Genomic DNA, 21,335 nt, shown 5'->3' with positions numbered 1-21,335 from the left:
AGAGTGACTTAGGTTTACTCCACCCAAAGACCTTTTTGGATACTCTATTATCAGGCAGATTAATAATCCGATTCCACAGTCTGACCATGTCACGCTTTGTTTGGATTAAGCCAGAGACCCAGCCCATATCACCCTGCGCTGCCAAAACTGGGACAAACTTGTGCACTCCCAAGAAACAGCGGACGGCTTTGTTTTCCACAGCATCTAAGGCTGAACTCTGTCTGGCCCCCCACACACCAGCAGCATAGTTTAGTACAGATACAACCTAGAATATGTTTCATAACTGAGATCTTTACACATTTTCATCTTGTTAATCACAGAACCGAGCTCGACTGACTGCAGCAGCAAGGATTTTTACCCCACTGTCAAAAATCATGAATGCATCAAATGTCAACCCCAGATATTTGTACTGAGAGACATATTCAAGATTTACATTTCCAAATATAAGGACCTTTCTGCTTTGTGGAGTTGACTTTTTCTAAAGTGTATTATTTGGGTTTTAGCTTTATGACAACTCTCCCCCTACAGCACCACTGATGTAACACGTTTAACATTGACTCTTGTGTTTCAGCCAGGAATGTAAAATCATCAGCATAGAGCAAAATGCCAACAACACCTTTCATGTGTATAACAATGTCCAGTCGTTTGATTTCAAGAGCCAAGTCATTTATGAAGAGCGAGAACAGGCTTGGGGACAAAACATCCCCTTGTTTTACCCCAGTAGGTATGGAGAACCGCTCTGTCTGTAGATCATTAACTTAAACACACTCCATATAGTCTGCATACAGGGATTTTAATGCTCGATCAAATCTCCCATCAATCCCGGCCTGAAGAAGTTTCAAACACAACAAATCCCTATAAACCCAGTCGAATGCTTTCTTAAAATCTTAAAATCAACAAAACAAATAAAAGTGGGTTTATTTCCAGCCAGTCGAGTTCTCACTATAGTTGAAATCTTATAAATATGTTCAATACAAAGCGCTGTGTTTTCTAAATCAATTTTGTTCAATCACCAACAATTGTGTGTTTTCAAGAAACTGTCAATCTGTCATTTCGGATACTAGAATAGATTTTATGAGCTGTACTTACCGGGCTGCTTTCCCTATAATTGACCGGCATTTTGGGGTCATCCTTTGCCGACTTAGGGATGGGTACGATTATGGATTCGTACCATGTTGAAGGGACAATGCCATATTCAAAATAAAGATTAAAACAGAAAAGAACATTCAAAAGATGTGGACACATAAACACTTCATTTGGAATTTCTTCTAGTCCCATTGCCTTCCAATTTAGAGTGTTGCCTACTTCCTCCAAGGTAATATTAGCGTTCAGGAGCATATTTGACTGATAACTTTCTTGTCTCATACTTGACTCTAGATCCTCTTTCGTTTGAACTGAAATCTCTCCAAAAATAGAATCAAAATCAGAGGAAGACAATCCCCCCAACATAAAGAAATCATGCTCCTATTTTTAAATCACTTTCCTGTCTATCTCCAGTAACAGGAAGATGTGCTGCTGCTGCATTTTGGTCCATGTGGCAGTAATCACTTTAAAACTAAGACAGGACTCCAAATAATCATGCGGTGTCACTATATAATCCACAACGGCTTTACCTCAAACTGAAACAGAAGTTAAATTATCATCATACACATTAAGTTCAAAACACAACACTTTGAATCTCTCAGGAAATCAAGAAACAAATCACTATGACTGTTACAAACAAGATCTAACGCCACTCGAGGAGGAAGTGTCTATGTCGGCTACAGAGTCTTTATCTTTATCTCCAAAACGACTATTGAAAACGCCACAGATGTAAATAATATCCACGTGCAGGCCGTACGTTACAGTCAATAAGCGGAGAGATCCTTCTGGAGATAAATAACAGGAAAATACCACAAACCTGTACTTTGTGTTTTGTGTTCAAACTGCATTCCTATGATGTCATCCACTGATTATCCACCTCACTGATTTTAAATGACTCAACAAGTGTTTCTTTGACTAAAAGGACAACGCCACCTGATCCTTTCGGCGCATTTATATGTCTTTTTCTATTGTTTCCAAACCAGCCGTAGCCACTTAGCTCGACAGCAACTTCAGTAAACAAGTGTCTTTCATTAAGAGAAATAATATGAGGATTTAAAGACTATAACAATAGAGCCCTGAGTTTACAGTTTTCATTTGTTCAACCATTTACATTCCAATGCAGTAATGACAAACAAGATGAGTCAGACCTTGCTGAATTGGCAGCAGGTGTTTCCCTTTTCATTTATCCTCTTGAAGTTATATTTAGAGCGATTCGTGCATGTTTGAGCAATATTTAATCGCCACATCGACGCTATATTGTGATCCATCCCCGTTTTCCACCACCACTGGCACACGCCCACTGCTCTCTACTGTACGACTACTTTGTTCTCCAGTTTGAGTTTCTTGATCGGTGATACGTGTAAGTTCAGCAGCTCCCACTAGGCACCGCAGTTTTAGAAGAATATTTGCAATTTAAAATGTCCAAATTATACCGTAATGATCCATGGGTGTCATAGATTATAACTATAGAGCAGACACAAGCACAATGTCTGCTTTCAAAAGTGAACGTTATGATGATTTTTGTTTGATGTGTGTGTGTTTTTTTAGATACCAGTATATCTGTTTTATAATGTTCAACTATTGTATAATTTTTCAGCACGTTTTGAACCTTTTAAAATTATTTCATTATAAAAAATATCCTTACACAAGTCAGTTACCAAAAAAGTCTGATGCCCCAACCCTGGACCACTGGCACTTGTCTTTGTCATGAAGAGAATAATGCTGCATAACAGACTTCAAACAGACAAATGTGATAAAATATGTGATAAATGGACGTCTCATATTGTGCTCATGAGGCCAGACTTTGACCCTGTGACCTTTAAGTGCATTCTGACATGTAACTGTGCACCTACTGTGTATTTATTGTTTAATGTTGATGTCATTTGTATCTTTTTTCTGTATGCAAAAGAAAATTCTTGAAAAAAGTGAATAAATAAATATAAATAAACAATGTCAATATGCAAATTGTATAACTTCAAAACAATTTGAATCAGCGTTTTCTATTTGACCAGGGACCTCCACGCTGCAGTTACCACAGTCACATTTGGACAGGACCATGAGGCAACTCTTTGGTTATTAACTGTAAATCATATTAGCTCAGAGATAATGACGGTCATAGTTGTAGAGGGGGCTGTGCATTATCAGGGAGATGTTACGCAATGGGGCATTATCCACAGAAAAACAAAGGTGTAGAAACATGTTATTTTACAACCTGTTACATGTTTAGTAACAACTCATAACTCTCCTCTGCTCCACCTGACCGTTTCTCCTACATCCTCTGCTCCATCTGACCCTCTCTCCTACATCCTCTGCTCCATCTGACCTTCTCTTCTGCATCCTCTGCTCCATCTGACCCTGTTCTCTGCATCCTCTGCTCCTTCTTACCTTCTCCTCTGCTCCATCTAACCTTCTTCTCTGCATCCTCTGCTCCATCTGACCCTCTCTCCTACATCCCCTGCTCCATCTGACCCTCTCTTCTGCATCCTCTGCTCCATCTGACCCTCTCCTCTGCTCCATCTGACCCTGTTCTCTGCATCCCTGCAGGGTCAGATGGAGCAAATCTGATCCTCTCTTCTGTGCCATCTGATCATGTCCTCTGCATCCTCTGCTCCATCTGACCCTGTTCTCTGCATCCTCTGCTCCTTCTGACCTTCTCCTCTGCTCCATCTAACCTTCTTCTCTGCATCATCTGTTCTAGCTGACCCTCTATCTTGCATCCCCTGCTCCATCTGACCCTCTCCTCTGCATCCTCTGCTCCATCTGACCCTTCCCTCTACATCCTCTGTACTCTATATTCACTCTCCTTCCTCTGTACCATGTATTCACTCTCCTTCCTCTGCACTTCCTCTGTACTTTATATTCACTCTCCTTCCACTATGCCGTATATTTCCTCTTAATAAACTCACTTATTCTTACTAAACTCACTCAACTCTTATTTTTCTACCCGGTAAGGCAATGGACGGTCGCGTGGAGAGCTTCACCCTTCACCTGGATCCAGAGGGACAAAAAAAACAATAAAAAAACAGCAGGCAACAGGCTCCGCTACTTCCGGGTCAGCTGACTGCGCCGCAGCCAATCAGGAGTGCGCCTCGGGTGTAAATAAACGTTGGGTTTAAGTTCACGAGCGCAGTGTTACCAGCGGACAACCACAGAGACATGACGGCAGAGACAGAAACGCGAGGTGAGATGGGAAATCATGGGGTTTATTATTGTCCTGGGCTTATTTATGTTTGAATATTACATAGCGGTGAGATGCCAGTATGGAAGAATTTATCCCGCGTTTGGGCTTTTGGCTGAGTGCGTAACCATGCGTAAAAGTCGCATTTAGACGTCATTATGTAGCAGACCCACATTTTCTTTATTAGGTGGTTATATTACATTTATCGTGTTATTTCTCAGTGTTATTAGCCTATACAAGTGTTTTAGAATTTTATCTATAACATATTATCACATTTGTGTCGTTTTTATTTTTTGTGTTCGTTGTGTAACAGTGACGAAAACAACTTAAAGATGCACTGCGTAACTTTTCGCTTGGAGGGTCCAAAACCGCCTGTTATTGCTTTACCAGGAATGTTCCACAGTATGGCATTAAAGCAGGTGACACAAGTAGACCGAGTTACATGTCAGCAGTGATGGGAAGAATAAAGAGTAAAACTGAAACATATGATTAAAAACAGATTTATGTTTGTTTCACGTTTGTTATGTATTTCCTATCACAAATTATAATATAATATGTATATGTATATGTATAATATGTATTTTCAGTTTATGTGTTCAGTTACTTCCCAGCACTGCCTGTCAGCCCTGAGGTCACTCCGCTCACAGAAGAATGGGTGTTTTTTAATAATACAACTGAATACATGTAGATTCATTTAATGCCATACTGTGAAACATTACAGGCAAATCAATCAAGATAGATAATCACCAGAAAAGTTACATTATGCGTGAGTGACTGAGGGGGGCAGAGGCTGATGGTCTTGGAGGCAAATTCTGACCAATTACTGTAGATCAGTTCCCTACAGCATTTCATGATTAAAGTTAAATCGACTTTGGATCGATTGTTTTTTTTTAACACATTGAAAATGAACACTTAAAAATTCAACAACTAAAATTCATGTTTTTTTCAGAGTTAAAAATTCAAAGTAAGAAATTCAGCACAATTTAAAATTCTAGTTTTTTGGCATAAAATGTAATAAATGAAATGTCCGTATTGTGTGGCTATTCCACAGTGTGGTGTGTTATAACAATAACACACCACAAATGCTGTTAGTGTTGTCACGATACTAACATTCAAATTTGATACTAAAGTACCGGCTCGATACTCGATTTTGACCCAAATGATCATTTAAAAGCACTTTTTTTAGACAATGTTGTAATTTTCAACACAAAATAATAGTATTTGTTTATGACACTATTTGTTCTTATACTATTCTAATAAAACTCAAGATGAAACTGTTGAGGAAAGGTCCATTTTTATCCATCCAAATTTTATTTATACTTGTTCAAATGGGTATCTAGTTTCAACACTAGTTTTACTTTTGATTATTATCTGATTTTCAATACTTTTGATAACCCTAAATGTTATATATAGATTTTTAATAAGGAATTTGCTGTAAAATATTATATAAATATGCTAAAGCCTTTTGATTATTTTCAGATGAATGAGTAAATTATTTTTTGCAGATTTTCCTGTTTGGCCGTGTTATGTAAGAGCGGCTCCTTTCAATAAAGAGAAAATTCACAGGAGGTCATAGGGTTTTTCAGTTGGCACGATTGTGTCAATTATTACTGTAGATAAGAGTCTAAATAAACAAAAATGATGCAATGAACACATTTATTAGAAGCATATTATTATATATCTTATTATTATAAAGATATAACATGTACCATACCTGAAAGTTGGGTCATTAAATATTAACTGGAATAACAGTTTGGTCCTGGTTTAGTCCTGGTTTAGTGCTGCAGTTGTTCAGTCCTGGTTACTCTTGGCTTAGTCCCGGTTTAGTTCTGTTTTAGTCCTGGTTTAGTTCTGGTTTAGTCCTGCAGTTTTAGTTTTGTAGTAAGTAAAGTAAACAGAATTAAATTTTAACATTGCCTCTGTCTCTATCATATTGTCTCTAGACCATTACAGTTTGGATCACTTTACAACAAAACTAAACCGAAAAAAAGCTAAACAAAAACTGTCTAAGTCCCCGCTGTGTGTGAGCGATCGCTGCAGATCATCTGAAAGTGGGGCAGATATTTTACCTTTTTTGAGTTGAACTGGATCAGAGCCGAGATCCAAATGAATCTTTCATTTATGAGGCTGTAATAACGACAGAAAAAGATATCACATATAGATATCACATATACAATCACATATTGATATCACATATTGGTCTGGTTGTGGCCGTGTTTACAATATTACAGTTGTGTAATATGTAATTGCATAAGTATTTTCCTGTTGATTGCATAAATGTCACTTTAGAGCTACATGCTAAATGTTGGGAACTTGTCCATATTTGACTAATACATGGAAAAAAGTACCTGATATCACCAGTCCTTTAATCAGCATTGACCTGTTGTCCATCTCTACATGCAATAAAACATATGAAGTACCTGGGAACTGATCTATATTTGAACACCTTTTGTTTGAACTTTTTGTTTTGTGTTTTCAGAAATGAGAGACACAAGCGAGACACAGGTATGACATTTTAAACCAACCTTAAGTAAATATATATAGGAGGGGATTAGTAGCTTTGCCAGCAAGATGAGTTCCTGTGATTTCCGTGAGTGCACGAGGTCCTGAGAATCTGTCTTGGCACCACCAGTGAGGTCTGACCAATCACAGGGCAGCGCCGGGGGTTTGGGCGGACGCCAGCTCTAAACGAACAACTGGTGACTCTGACAGACAGACATACTTTAACCTATTTTAGCAAATACGGAATATTTAGAATTTGCTTTGTGCATTTGTGGAGGAAAGATATCGGTGTATTTCTCTCAACTGGATTTAACTGCTGTTGTCTCATATAAATCAGTCGACTAATAAACATTTTGGTCGACTTGGACACCGTGGACCTGCAGCCATAGAAACCAGCTGACACTATCCCAGACTCGAAAAACTAGGTTGGGATAAGAGACAACTGGAAACAACTGCATGACTCTCACACTGAAACTCTCAAACTGGGTGTTGGTTTAAATCTGGCACTGTCCCTTTAAATCTCCTGGGCAGTTTTTGAGCAGAGCCTCACCCGCTTCGTCCATCATTGGTTTAGTTCTTGATATATTTTGTCTCATGTTTTGTTTTTATTCGCACTGAGATCTTGGCCTCTCCCCAAAACAACAGTCTTTTGTTGTTTATATAAACCTGTTCTTCGCTGCCTTCCCTTCAACTGCCAGTTTAACATGTTTCAATATTTCAAGGGAGATTTAAATTTGGATTATGTCACTTGATTTTTCTAGTGAGGCTCAGTCAAAGCTCAAAGGCATGACCGATATTTTAATTGTTTCTAATGGTCAGTGATCTTCTTGGGTGGTCAGCTCTTGGTGGAATAAAGACGTGTCCTGCTGTTCGAGTGGTCAACTAAAGAGGCAAAAACTCTCAACACTATTACGTATATCTGTGTATCTTACCCAAACTGTACTCACAAGACTATACCTGGGGGGGGGGAGTTCATGCAAAAACTACTATTTATACAGAAAAAAGTACTAGAGAACAAACTATTTGTATAAAGACATTAAACTTGTGAATCATGAGATAAAAATCATATTGTTCAGATCTATTTGTAACAGCACCCTACCTCCACACTCACTTCTGTTTTTTCTGCCCCTCTCCTCTTTATACTCCCCTCTCTTCCTCCTTTTTCTCCTCTCTCTGTCCTCCTCTTCTTTTTACCCCGGTGTCTCTCTCCCTTTTTTACTCTCTCCATGTCCTCTTCCCCTCTCTCCTCCTATTACCCCCCACGGTCTCTCTCTCTTCTCCTCTTATTATCCCTTCCACTCTCTCTCCTCCTGTTTTTACCCCACTCTCTCCTTCTCCCCCCTCACTCTCTCTCCCTCTCTTATTACCCCCCTCTCTCCTTCTATCCCCCCACTCTCTCTCCCTCTTTTATTACCCTTCTCTCCGTCTCCCTCTCTCCTTCTCCTCTTTTTAGCCCTCACTCCAGCAGCAGGACGGTCCTGGAGGAGTGTGGGACTCGGTGAAGAAAGCTGCATTTGTGATCGGCTCTGGGATTCTGTTTCTCGCTGCCTTTGGGAACTCTCTCACATGGTACAAAAATCTGTTGTATTCATAAAAACACACGAGGGCCCTCTCTCGTCTCACGGAGCAACTGAAAGATCACAACAATAGGAACAAGGATAGGCTCAGTTGTTTGTGTAAATCGTGCACACTGGTTAGACACGGGCAGCACATATGACATGTAGAGATAATTCCACTATTACACACCTTTATTTTGTTAAACGCTTTGTTAAATCTTAAACTGCCAATCCTCGGCACTTGCCCTGTGCCAAGGATTGGCTCTGTGAACAACAGCACCTGGCAATCTCACTGTTTGGGTCAGTATTTCCTGTCCAGTTTTATCTCTATTCATTTTAGAATGACTCTGTAAAAACCTCATGAATATTTAAAGATGAGGCAGTGGACAGGGAGCTGCGGCTGGATGTCACTGACACCATGTTAAACACCACACAAATAAAACAAACACTTCACTGGAGACACTTCTGTGTTTAGAAAGAGAGATGTTTGTGTCTCAATGCTAACGCTAATGCTAATTTTGAGGCATAATAAATACTAAAATAACACCACAAACTGAAGTATTCTACATATAAAATAATCGGGTAATCTTTATTTTAAGTGATTTGAATTTGAATAGTTGTTTATATTATGTTTTCCGATTTTACTAAAAGTGACTGACCTTTTACCACAGGTCCTATCCCACCCAACCAAGTCAGAACTAGAAAAATATCAGGAGCTGTCGTATGCCTTTTACCTGTCTCTTTAGCCGTCTCTTTAGCCATTATAACACTGTAGATCTGATGGTTCTTCTCTGGTCTGTGCTCTGGTTGGTCTCAGGCACCTGCAGAAGTTCTGGGGAGCATCTGGAGACTTCTGGCAGAATCAGTGGAGCAAACTTCACTCACGGTTTGAGGGACACGACCAGGCGCTGTTCTACCTTGGTGAGACTGAATGCACTTTCATCGAGGTGTGAGGAAGACACTTTGAATCTAAATATGTGGGAAAATTAACTATGAAAAATTAGGAAATTTGCCATAGTGATTAACAATTCAAAACTAAACATTATATCTTTTGAATGGGACAAAGTCATCAAAATGTTGCATATAACAGGAAGCTGAAAGCCACGAACTCGGCTGAGCTCACTGCAACGAGACGACAGTGGCTCAGTTGGTAGAGTTTGTCCACTCACCTGAAAGTTGTCTGCTCGAATCTCGCTCTCGTCATAAATATCATTGGTTGAGCGTTCAGATCCTCTGAACCACAGATGAATGTTGTTGTGTCCTTGGGCACGACACCTGACCCCCCTCGGCCCAGTGTCTGTGTCCACTGGTGTATGAACGTGTGTGTGACTGGGTGAGTGGTTTTTTGGTTTAAAGCCCTTTGAGCGCCTTGAAGGTGGAAAAGCACTGTATAAAAATGTGACCATTTACCAACTATAAATTCCAAAATCATTAATATTTATACCACAGTCAATGAACATTTCAAATGCGAACTGCTGTTTGTTCATTTAACATAATGCAGAAGTTATCTGTCCTCAGAGCACATGTAACACAATCATAAGACAGAGACCACACAAGAGTCACTTTGTGCAGAAAACCACACCTCAGCGTCAGGTTTGAATGACATTTCACAAATGAGTCATTTTCAAACACACACAGCTTTGTCTCATGTCCATGTTGAACGCAACATTAAATCCACATTCATCCATTTTGTTTTACAAAATACTTTGGACAGAATGAGGTCTCTGAGATCTGGAGCTCACACTGTGGAGTTTGCATGTTCTGCCTGTGTCAGCAGGTTTTTTCTAACACTAAAACATATACCAGCTCTTTAGTTTCAACATGTTAGTTGTTATTGAAACTGGACTCCTACTATTTATTAATTTATGTTGGTCTCTGTTGGTCTCTGCCCCTCTCTCACTCCCTCACTCCCTCTCCCCCCCCCCCCCCTCCCTCCCTCCCCCCCTCTCTCTCTCCCTCCCCTCCCCCCTCTCTTTCTCTCTCAGGGACCATGCTGGTGCCCACTGTGGTCTTCTGGGGGACTAACGCTCTGCTGCTGTTTGTGGACATCATGGCCAAACCCTCGTTCATCACAAAGTACCGGATCCAACAGGACAAGAACAACCCGGTAACTCCCATCACATCTGTGAATATATGAAAGGAATAATAATGCAGGACAAGAACTAATGTTGTCTTTATACTAACATCTCAAACTCGATTTTGATAAAAAGGAAAAAACTCCACATTAAATTGTACCATCACTAAACACTGACACACCAACCATATTCATACTAGACCATATGACAACTGTCTTAAAAACATGAAAAACAGAACTAGTTCATTTTAAACGGTCTACAGTGGTCCAAAATGATTCCTCACTTACCTCATGTATTCAGAGCATCCTAATTATTCACGACGATGAGTTTTTAAGAGTCTTTGACAACTCTTAGACACCAGGGCTGAGTTGTCGGGAAATGATTAGTGATAATGAGCCACATGACCCTGCAGTGTGTAACAAGAGTTTTGCCGTCATGATAAAGCAAACAACTAGCATGCTAACAGCGCATGTCCTGATTATCAGACAATAAAACGCTTTAAATGCAGACAGTACACAGTGGACTTATATTGACCTCAAGAGCAGCTTATAAAATATCATCCTGAGTGCGTGAGATCAAAAATCTCACGCACTCAGGATGTTATCTGAAACTGAGATAACATTTTATCAGAATGTAACCTCAAATAACACAACTCCATTCACAACAACTTGTCTCCTCGTCTCAGGAAGATGTTTGTGGATTAAATTCTTTTCCTGTATCAATCATCACATTACAACTTTTTATCAGGGCACATCTCCACAAATCATAAAAAGTCCAAAGGTCCACGGACTGAAACTATCTATAATAGCTATAATATTCCATAGTACGGCAAATGGCTTAGCGATCTCTATGGAGTATGGTTTGAACTTTCTATTTCTATGGAATCATACTGACGATGTGCAAGCTCCAGAAAGTTACACACTGTAGCTTTAATGTTGGAACACATCAGGTTTGTACAGTAAAAGGAGCAGGTGAAGGGGAAGCGGCTGCTGTCCGTTTCCTGGTGAAAGTTGAGATGAATATTCTGAATGTGATTAGATTATTTTTTGCAGTGCAGACAGATATATTGTTTTTGCTCAGTGTATCTGGCCTGTCCATGTGTCCACTCCAAAGTCCAGTCCTGATACTGGCTCCGGGACATTCTGCTGATAAACTCTTGCCTCAGATTAGAGCACTTCAGTCATCGAGTAGAGATTAAAAACGGACACAGCGGAAACAGTCGGATCAATGAGACGATATCATTACTATGTTTCACACAGGGTTTAGTTTACAACATAATGACACATATGTCGTTTGTAGAACGGATTCTTTGCAGCTTATGCCATGAATATTCCTTGGGGTGTGAAGCTAACTGTAGGCACTGCCCTGTCTGAAGTTCTGTCAGACTTTAATTTGAGCTTCGTTTAAACAATCTGACCATAAAGAACTAACTTAGCAGGAAGTATAACAGGTGAGCTGATTTGTGCTGTTAAACAAGTCCCTCACAGCATAAACTACAGTCACAAGCTAGCATTAGCTAACAATGTTTGACTGTCGCACTCACCGTTTTTGTGTCACCATGGTAACTGCAGAACATTTCACCTTAGAGATACATGTAGAACACTCCCAGCATGATGGTTAGGTGGTTAGGTAGGTTAGGTAGGTTGAGTTCACATGATATCAACACATTTAAGAATCGGTGTAGTTTAAGTGTTTATCACAGGTTAAATGACTTTTGATGACGGAAAATTTAAACAGAGTTGGAGACAGGTCAGATTTCTATGGTGGAGTTTTCTGTTTAACTGTCAGATTGCAGAGTTGTTGACCTGGTTTATCGTTAATATCTCTGTAATTACTGGACCTACCCACATGAAACAAAAACTGGTATAAAGTTCAGTACCTTCCTGTTAGCATAGATCAACAAACACAAATACAAAAGTAACCCTACACAGGACACTAAATAACAAAGGCTTTTTTATCTTTCATATCTTAATTCTCACCTTACCTTTTGTTTTTCGCAGGTGGACCCGGCCAAGCTCCGCCACGCCCTGAAGACCGTGCTGTTTAACCACATGTGTATCTCGGGGCCCATGGTGGTGGCGGCGTACCACCTGATGTCCTACAGGGGGCAGCCTTGTGGCCCCGAGCTGCCCACGTTTCACTGGGCTCTGCTGGAGCTGACCGGCTTTGTCATCATCGAGGAAATCATGTTCTACTACTCACACAGGTCAGAGAGCGCAATGTAATATGTGTCTTCATTTATCACCTACGAGGGCAAAACCAGGTCCAAAATGTTGTTTTTTTTGCACTGAAAAACAAATAAAAACATGTGTCCTTACTGTGAGCAGGCTTGCATCTTCACAAACCTGTGTCTTCTTTTTAAAAAACATTTTAAAGGTGCAATATGTAACTTTTCTGTCAGGCGGTCCACCACTTGCCTGTCTCCATGGAGATTTTATTGCTTGGTGATGTTCCATAATAGGTTGTATATATAACTGCACATAGCTAACGTGCTAGCTGTCAAATAGGAAGTCAGCATGGGATCTAAATGGTTCCTTTGAGCTCTGGTTGCAATTCACTTTTTATTGAAAAAAACGTTGCTCCTCTCTCTGTATCTGCCTCTCGCCATTTTGGTCTTAAAATGTCTGTATTAACCGGCTCTACATGATCCTGGAGTTTTTATTTCACTATTTTGTCTCGAAATTAATATATGAACATCAGTAACCAGAAGGCGCCTTCTGTCCTCGGTCGCTCACACTAGAGTTAAGGATAGATTTGACTGACGGGCTCGTTGCTAAGCACACGCCCTCTGGCAAACCATAGGCTGTATATATAAATGGACATAGCTAACCTGTTAGCCGTCACGTTCCAAATAGGAAGTGATCATGGGCTGCCCTCCGGCTCCATCAACTCTGACTCCAATTCACTTTACATTAGAAAACTGTGGCCCCTCTCTCTGTAAATGCTGCTGTCGCTCGTCATTTTGGCCTTAAAATGTTCATATTGACTCACTCTACACGATCCTGGTATGTTTATGTCACTATTGTGTCCATAACTCAGGATATGAACATTAATAAGAGACAAATCAGCTGCCTTCTTTCCCCGAGGGTGCGTTTGATTGACAGCGTTGCTAAGCGAGACAAGGAAAGGACGCTGCCGTCCACAGCCTCGCTCCAGTTTGGCTCTTTGGTCGCTATGATACTTGAGGTCGGAATTCTAAATATGGAGCCTGGCTCTAAGTTCACCCCGTAACTGATGGGGTGACGTGACACTCACTTTATACAGTCAAACCAACAGTCCAAGAAGAAGGGGCATGTACCTTCAACAGCCTCTAGACTGGCTCTTTGGCTTCACGCTCGGATTTCCAAACACTCACAGTATTACAATATAAATCTGCATTTGAACATTTTATTTTATTTGTCTTCCATGTGTGTTTTATTTGATTGGCCTATAGAATGTCATGATGTCCTCTGAAACTCAACAATATGTAAACACCTGATGTACGCCCCCTAGTGGAGCACATGTGTACAACCAGGTGACAGTATGTCCTTGTCCCTCAGACTGTTCCACCAGCCGAGTCTGTACAAGACGTTCCACAAACAGCACCATGAGTGGACGGCTCCGATCGGCATTGTCTGCATCTACGCCCACCCACTGGAGCACGTGGTCAGTACAACATCTGCCCCCTCACAACCACCACAACCACCCCACTCACAACCATCACAACCCTCCCACTACAACCACCCAGTCTACATACTTTTCTTAACTCTTTTCCTCAAACTGCCACTTAACTGATGTAAAACTATGATAAATATTGACCACAGGTACGATCCAACCAAGCCAAGTCAAAATTAGAAAAACATTAAATCTGTCACATGCACTTTAACCTTTAACCCCTCTCTCGTCTGTGTGTATTTCGGGTCAGATCTCAAACATGTTGCCCGTAGCCATTGGCCCGGTGATCCTGGGCTCCCACATCAGTACCACGTGTCTGTGGTACTGTCTCGCCCTCGTCAGCACCACTGTGTCTCACTGCGGGTACCATCTGCCCCTCCTGCCCTCGCCCGAGTTCCACGACTTCCACCACCTCAGGTATGTCCAAGGGATTTAAGAATTATGTATTATGTGGAAGAATTAAAATCAGATTCCTTACATGGCTACTGCACAGTGATGGAACGTAACAAAGTAAAAGTAGTAAAGTCTTATACTACACTTACAACTACACAGATTTAAGGTATCTGTACATTACTTTTTACTTTTACTTCACTACATTTGAGAGCCAGTTTCTTACGTTTCAGTCCTGTTATAAAAAGCGGTGGAGTAGAAAGTATAAAGTATTTTTTATTATTGTTTGAGACCTTTTGTAAAGCCTGAGGGGTTTATTTTTAGCACATTTATTATTTGCGCAAACAAAAATATACAAATGAAAACAGCTAGAAAAAAGGATCAATTCAACTACTGAACAAAATCCAGCACAGATTTCTATCAAAATAAATCCATCTGAAGCTTAATTAGTGCTCAATATCTGCAGGAAATACTTTTAATTTTACTCTTTCAGTACATTTTTAATTGGGTAGTACTTTTACGCAAGTAGATTTTTGTTCATGTGACACTTTTTTTTTTTTTGCTTCGGTATCTGTACGTTTACTCAAGAAACTAAATTAAGTACGTCTTCCACCACAGCTATTACCATTGTATACACATAATTTTGCTGCCTAACTTTGTGCTCTAATAAATGGATACAGGTTTATATTTTATAGACTTCATAGAGCAACTATTTTCAGTCACTCGTTGGCTGAATAATGAAAAACCCTATTTTGAAGCTGTGAAAAAATAATTTCACAGTTTGTTTCATGTGGTTAGGCTCAGTAATTACAGGTCAGTTCTGAATATAGTGATGTCACATAAATCTTACCTTATGTTTTGACCCTCTGTCTCAGGTTTAACCAGTGCTACGGCGTGCTGGGGATTCTGGACCGACTTCACGGCACCGACTCAAAGTTCCGACAAACCAAACAGTACGAACGCCACACGCTCCTCACCAGCCTGACCCCCCTCACGGAGAGCATCCCCGACGAGCCCAAGAAAGGCCTCTGAACCCGGGGTAACCTCGTGAGCGGGAGCCGGAGCTTGGAGTTTTGGAGTTCGCTTTAAAGGCACCGTACCTGATTTTTACTGTCTTAAAATAACTGAAAAACAGTTCATTTTAAACGGTTTGCAGTGGTCCAAAGTTATCCCTCACTTCCCTCTTGCAATCAGAGCATTCTAATTATTCACTACATTGAGTTTATAAGCACTTTTCACAACTTTCAGAGACCAGTTTAGAGTTTTTGCGGAGAAAATCACATTCTGCTCAAATACATGGGAAAAATCGGGTACAAGACCTTTAATTATACGATATATTTATAAGGAAACCTCACAAATGTTGAATCTGATCATTGCACTATCCATAGTTTAAACTGAGCTGGAGAAAAGGCCAGACGACTGTGGTAAAATGTGTTGACCTGGTTTATTTTTAATGTCGCTGTAATTACTGAACCTATCCACATGAAACAAAAACTGGCACAAATATCAACGTCATCTGTCAATATAAATAAACAAAAGTGACATTTAATATTTCACCTACCCCCATCTCAGTTACAGTGTCATCTGCAATCCCGCAATATAACTTTATTTAAAAAACCTCTTCACTACACACTCTTTTTACATAAACAAAACTAGGTGTCTATATATTTCTATGTATTTAAGGAATGTAAACAAGTTAATCTATTTAAATGTATTATTCATGTTTATTAAATGTGGTATATTTTTATGTTCTTATCTTCCTCATAAACAAAACATTTAGCATTTTTTGACATGAGTTTTGACAGGTTTTTTTTTTTTACTTCAGATGCTCTTCCTTGTCTTGACAATGACCAATATCATGCACTTACGGGATAATTAAATCAGTTATTTTCTGGAGAGTGGGTAAATACTTAACTCACTGGGCCACAAAATAGTTGAAATATACTTGCTACTGACAAGAAATGTACCACAACTTTAAAACTAATCATATATTTTTGTAGCCTAAATGCAATTACAAATCAGTGTGATCTCATAAGGTTTTTATTTTTACTTTATTTAACTTTTTTTCGATTCATTTTTAAGGTTTTCATTTTTAAGGTGAGACATTTGAGGTAAATTGGGAATAACTGAAATGTAGATATATCAAATTCAAGCCAGTAATTTACAGAAAAGTTTGAATTTTATATTTAAACATTTAGGTTTTTTTTCCCCTATTGACCTGAAAGTCTCACAAAAAGTGCACTTAACTGATTTAACTGTGGCACTAGATTATTTCATTTAAAACTGGGATTTACCACTTTGAATTGTCTGCTAGTTTAGACAAAAGTGAACAAAATGTATAAACGTCCTTAACATGATTGTTCTAGCCAAGCCGTGCGCACAATAGTGAATACAGCGGAGAATATACTAACCCTGCTAACCTAAGACAAACAGGAAGTACTTTATAGATTGTTTTTAACTAATTCTCATGTTTAACACTTAAAACTTTAAAGAGCAATGCAAAGGATGCAATTACAATCATGTAAAGATTGTATTTTGAAGAATTATGTAATCGTTTATCATTTTAATTTTGTGTTTTTTAGCGTGTATGTTTTAAACTGTTCTAAAAATAATAGTGTTTAAAGCCACTTGTTGCTTGTGTGTTTATTGTAAATGTGTAGAGAGCAGCGCCGTCTGGTGGTGGAATTTAACAGAGCAGACTGAATAAAGTGAGGCAATTTGCACCATGAGCCTCTACGACCACCACAAACTAGGGATGTCAAAAGTAAATCAGATGCTGTTCTACATTTTTAACAATGTCGGCCAAGAAATCCCACACTCATCTAAACCCTTTGATAAATTAAAGAGTCCATACACAGGTATTTAAGGTTTTTTTGTCCATTTTGTGGTTTTTTTCTTTATTAAGGAAAAAGCACAATTACTACAAATTACAAAGAACACTAATAGCGAATCACATCAGCCTACAAAGCAGAGATTATGAATCGTAAATGTTATGATACACGTCTCATTCAAGTATTTTACATTTTTCACTTTTAGAGATTTTTTTGTTCCTTTTAACACCGCGGTTTTCCTCCCGACGAGCCCAGCATTTATTCACATGTTTCTATGGTTACAGACACTTTGCAGATAATTTTATGGCTTCGTGAATTCATTCTTTTAAAAGGTGCACTGCAGAACTTTTCTAGTGGAGCGTCCGAAACTGCCTGTTATTGTTTTGGCAGGAATGTTCCACAGTATGGCGTTAAATGTGTCTTATCATGAGCACGAGTAGGTGACACAACTAGTTACTCCGCTCACATTAAGAACGCATGTATGCATTTTTGAACAATAACATACAATTGAAAACAAGTAGAATAATTTAACGCCAAACTGTGAAACATTTCAGGCAAATCAATCAATATCATATCCATAGATACTCACCAGAAAAGTTACACAATGCACCTTTAAATTTCAGTCTCAAGACATCTTTTTCCAACATCAAGCACCATTTGAAATTGTATAGGCTGCGGCGCCCCCTACGGTTTCCATTGAGAGCAGTTTTGGGGCTTTGATCACACAGGAGGGTAATACATTTCCAAGATTATATTTTGAGTTTTTGCGATTTATCGAAAAGTACAAGATTCAAACATTAACTTTTTATTAACTGGCAAAAAGGCATTCAACTTTGATAAGAAAAAAAAAACAACTTTTGCTAAACGAGCTAGCTGCTAACATCTCAATTTAAAGGTCCTATATTACACAAAATGGATTCCTGTGAGCTTCAAGCCATGTTGTTACGTCAAAACAAAAAATCCTTGAAGTTGTGTTTTGTTTAATTCACACATGTTTGATTAATCCTGATTCATTACATTATTTACACCTCTAAAGCTCAAAATCCTCTGTTCCACCTTCTGATGTCATGTAGTAGAAGTTTTACCTTTAGCTCAGCAGATTGGATCATTTCAGCTCTGGTTTTGCCAAATGATTCTAGTGGAGGTGTGCAGAGTTAAAAAACACAGCGCACTTCCTGCAAACATATGACATCACAAGGTGGAACAGTGTTTTTTTGTTTGAGAGAAGAACTCAGCCTAAATATACAGGGTTTGTGTGTTAAACGTGTGAATGAAACAAAACAACTCCAGGTATGTTTGTGCTGAGGAAACAACAGAAAATAGTGCAATATTGGCCCTTTAAACCAATGTATATTTAGAGTACAGTTTAGATTCATCCATGATAAACTATAACATAACTTAACCCAATTTTGAAATTTTAATTTGCCTAGTTTTTAAGCTTTGTCTAAGATTTAAAGGTCATTTTAAAGATATTTTGTAAAACACATTCTCGATTAGAATTCACAAATTTACCCGTTGTGTGAAAAAGCTTCCAAATCTCAAACATTCGGTCCATTTTTGCCATCACCTGTGATTCACTTGATTTTATTCGATGGCTCTAAAATGTTAAATTTATGAATTTTAACAAATCTCCCAGAAAATAGGATAAACTTTTTGGGGGCAAACAGAAAATTCGTCATTAATAATTTCAATTTGGAGGAAGAAAAAAGCAACACTGACACAACAAAGGTGGACCCTGAAATCGACCAAAGAAACAGGTACGTTTTAGCATTACAATTCTGGCCTTAAAGGTGCACTGCGGGATTTTTCTGGTGGAAGATAAGTCATCTACTTGTCTCCGTGGTGATGTTATTGCTGTGCCTTGAACAGTGGGTCTCAAACTTTACACACCAAGTACCACCAAAGAAAAGATATGGCTTTCCGAGTTGCACCAGATCTAAACCAGGTCTATATCAGGACTATTCCAGGTCTAATCTAGGACTAAACTAGATCTAAAAGTGGACTACATCATTTCCACTATAGAAATAATCCAAAGGTGGAGGATAAATTAGCCTAAAGTCCACATTGGTTTAACGTCACCAGCTTCAAGCATGCAACAAGCGACCAGCAACAAGATCTGTGGAGCGGCAAGCCCACTCGCAGTAAGAATGCATGTATTTTTGAGTGATAAAAACATCTGTACTGAAATAAATACTAAATAGATAAGTTTAATGTCATACTGAGAAACAATCCTGACAAAGCAGCCCGTTTCCATGGAGACAAGCAGATGGCTTACCCACCACTGGAAAAATTACACAGTGCATTTTTCACATTTAATTGTAATTTTTGAGCCTTTTGATGTTTTTTTTTGTGTTTTTTTGTGATGACAGGTCAGAGATTACTATTGGCGAGTTGAACAACACAACGACAATGTAACCAACTTCTGCCTTTTCAAATTCTTGGCAACTAATATTTTTTTTTAGCAACTGACTTCAACGTTCCCTTTTGCTAACACAAAGTTCAACAGCCTGACGCAAACCCATGGCCAAAACATTTAACAGAACAATGCAAGAAGAAACACTGCAAATATTTGTAAATTAAAAAGCATTAAAATAGAATCATGAGCATTTTTCCTTTAAAAAATTAAAGTAGTACATGTGTCTAAGGCAATTGTATATAATCTGATCTTAATAAAACAAGTTGCTATCATTGGGGAAAGGGTTGGGTCTCTTCTGTCAAATTCACATTAGAGGAAAAACATCGTAAACTGCGCAATCATGGTTCAAGTTACTCCAGATTCTTATTTCCAGTCATGAAAAATGGACAAAACGATGGATTTCTGAGGGTTGCAGCTTGCGTGGTATGAAGTTTGGATTTTTTTTTTTTAAGATCCCAAAAGCCAGGAAGCACTTGTCGGAAGCTCATCCCAACTTTTCCATTCGATTTTCTTGGATTCATTTTTCCAGTGAGGGGTCGTAACATGTAACAGGCTGTTTTGGAAGACAGTTCAACGGCAACAAAAGAGGGACAAATTTGTGAGAGGAATTGGCAGACTTGTGGAGGATTTAGTTGATATTCGATGCTTTACGATCAAACCAAAAAGGTAGCGGCACGTTTTGAAGCGGTAAAACCATTAAAATAAGGCAACTTTCAACAATAGTGTCCGTAGTGAGGTCTTTACGCCACTCATTTGGTTCATAGTTGTGTTTTTCCCCAAAAAATATCCAGCTTTTTAAGTATTTTAGCCGTTTTTCGGGGTAATACATCTGTGGATGACATTGCATCAGTCGCTAATCTGTTTCAACCCACTTTGGTCCGAGTTGGATGTACAGGAGCATCATGGCCACTTGAGGGCGCGAGCGAGGGGTGTAGTTCATTACCCAGTTTAAGGTCAAATCCCCAAAAGTTTCTCCAAATCAAAAATAACTTTATTTGGACATCGATGAGACACTGGAGGGGTCAGAAGTGGAACGAAAATTAAATATTTAAAAGAAAAAGAATACGTTATACGTGATTGGTTAAAACAAAAAACAAAACAAAAAAAATATACACCAAAATTTGCCTCATCAAGACAAAAAAAAAAAAATTTGCACCACTGCGATGAATCCAGTTTTCGTGGGGTTGAGTAACTCCTCTCTGCTCCGTGTGGTGAAACAGCGACTTGCAGATATTTTAAAGATATTTTTGACTCAGTTTTACTCATGGGAGCTACTTGGGGGTGTGGTCAGCAGAGGAGGGGATGGGGTCAGCAGAGGAGGGGGCGGGCTTTGCGTCGTCCTTGGCTGTGGTGGAGGAGGTGGGGTTGGTGGAAGAGGAGGGGGCAGACGCTCCATGGCTCGACCCTGAGACAGGAGCCATGTTGGGGGTAGAACTGGCCTGGCTCTGGGGTCTGCTGCTGGAGTTCTGAGAGGGGTGTCTGCGGCGGCCATCCCCGCTTGAGGAGTGCCGTCTGCGTCCGCCGTCCTCCATCGGGGGCTGGGGGGAGAGGCGGAGGGAAGACATGAGACAGATTAAAACAATCACATTTAGTCTACTGACTGATTTCATTGTTTGATTTTCTAACTAACTTATTACATTGAATTATTAA

The 21,335-nt window shown here is 39.3% G+C and overlaps 2 protein-coding genes across 3 annotated transcripts in view; one reads left to right on the top strand and one right to left on the bottom strand.

Annotated features, from left to right (window-relative positions):
- The first annotated feature begins 4,194 nt into the window (after positions 1-4,194).
- faxdc2 (fatty acid hydroxylase domain containing 2) lies at positions 4,195-17,059 on the top strand. 2 transcript variants are annotated; one of them, XM_033978300.2, is made up of 9 exons: positions 4,195-4,264; positions 6,741-6,766; positions 8,217-8,332; positions 9,137-9,240; positions 10,305-10,426; positions 12,395-12,600; positions 13,934-14,039; positions 14,299-14,465; positions 15,314-17,059. In XM_033978300.2, exons 1-9 carry the CDS (start codon positions 4,240-4,242, stop codon positions 15,468-15,470), a joined length of 1,029 nt encoding a protein of 342 aa, XP_033834191.1. In that variant the 5' UTR covers positions 4,195-4,239; the 3' UTR covers positions 15,471-17,059. The 2 variants fall into 2 exon arrangements, with proteins under 2 accessions (XP_033834191.1, XP_055082916.1); XM_055226941.1 differs by having other exon boundaries at positions 4,198-4,264; positions 8,229-8,332.
- Positions 17,060-17,299: 240 nt separating this feature from the next.
- Positions 17,300-21,335, bottom strand: part of larp1 (La ribonucleoprotein 1, translational regulator) — a 51,684-nt gene continuing 47,648 nt past the window's right edge. Inside the window, exons 20-21 of the mRNA XM_033978192.2 lie at positions 17,880-21,223; positions 17,300-17,591 (exon numbers count right to left, since the gene is read on the bottom strand). Coding sequence (XP_033834083.1) covers positions 20,957-21,223 — 267 coding nt within the window. The 3' untranslated portion in view covers positions 17,300-17,591; positions 17,880-20,956. The remainder of the gene's footprint in view (positions 17,592-17,879; positions 21,224-21,335) is intronic.

The sequence above is a fragment of the Periophthalmus magnuspinnatus genome, chromosome 14 (assembly GCF_009829125.3).
Source record: "Periophthalmus magnuspinnatus isolate fPerMag1 chromosome 14, fPerMag1.2.pri, whole genome shotgun sequence".
Classification (NCBI taxonomy): Eukaryota; Metazoa; Chordata; class Actinopteri; order Gobiiformes; family Gobiidae; genus Periophthalmus; species Periophthalmus magnuspinnatus.
The sequence above is the reverse complement of the archived record's forward strand: the minus strand, read 5'-3'. Positions and strand labels throughout refer to the sequence as shown.

Coding starts and splice junctions, on each gene's coding strand:
- faxdc2 (XM_033978300.2), top strand. CDS start 4,240: ATGACGGCAGAGACAGAAACGCGAG. Junction 6,767..8,216: donor GAGACACAAGCGAGACACAG/GTATGACATTTT, acceptor TCCTCTTTTTAG/CCCTCACTCCAGCAGCAGGA. Junction 14,040..14,298: donor CCCACCCACTGGAGCACGTG/GTCAGTACAACA, acceptor ATTTCGGGTCAG/ATCTCAAACATGTTGCCCGT.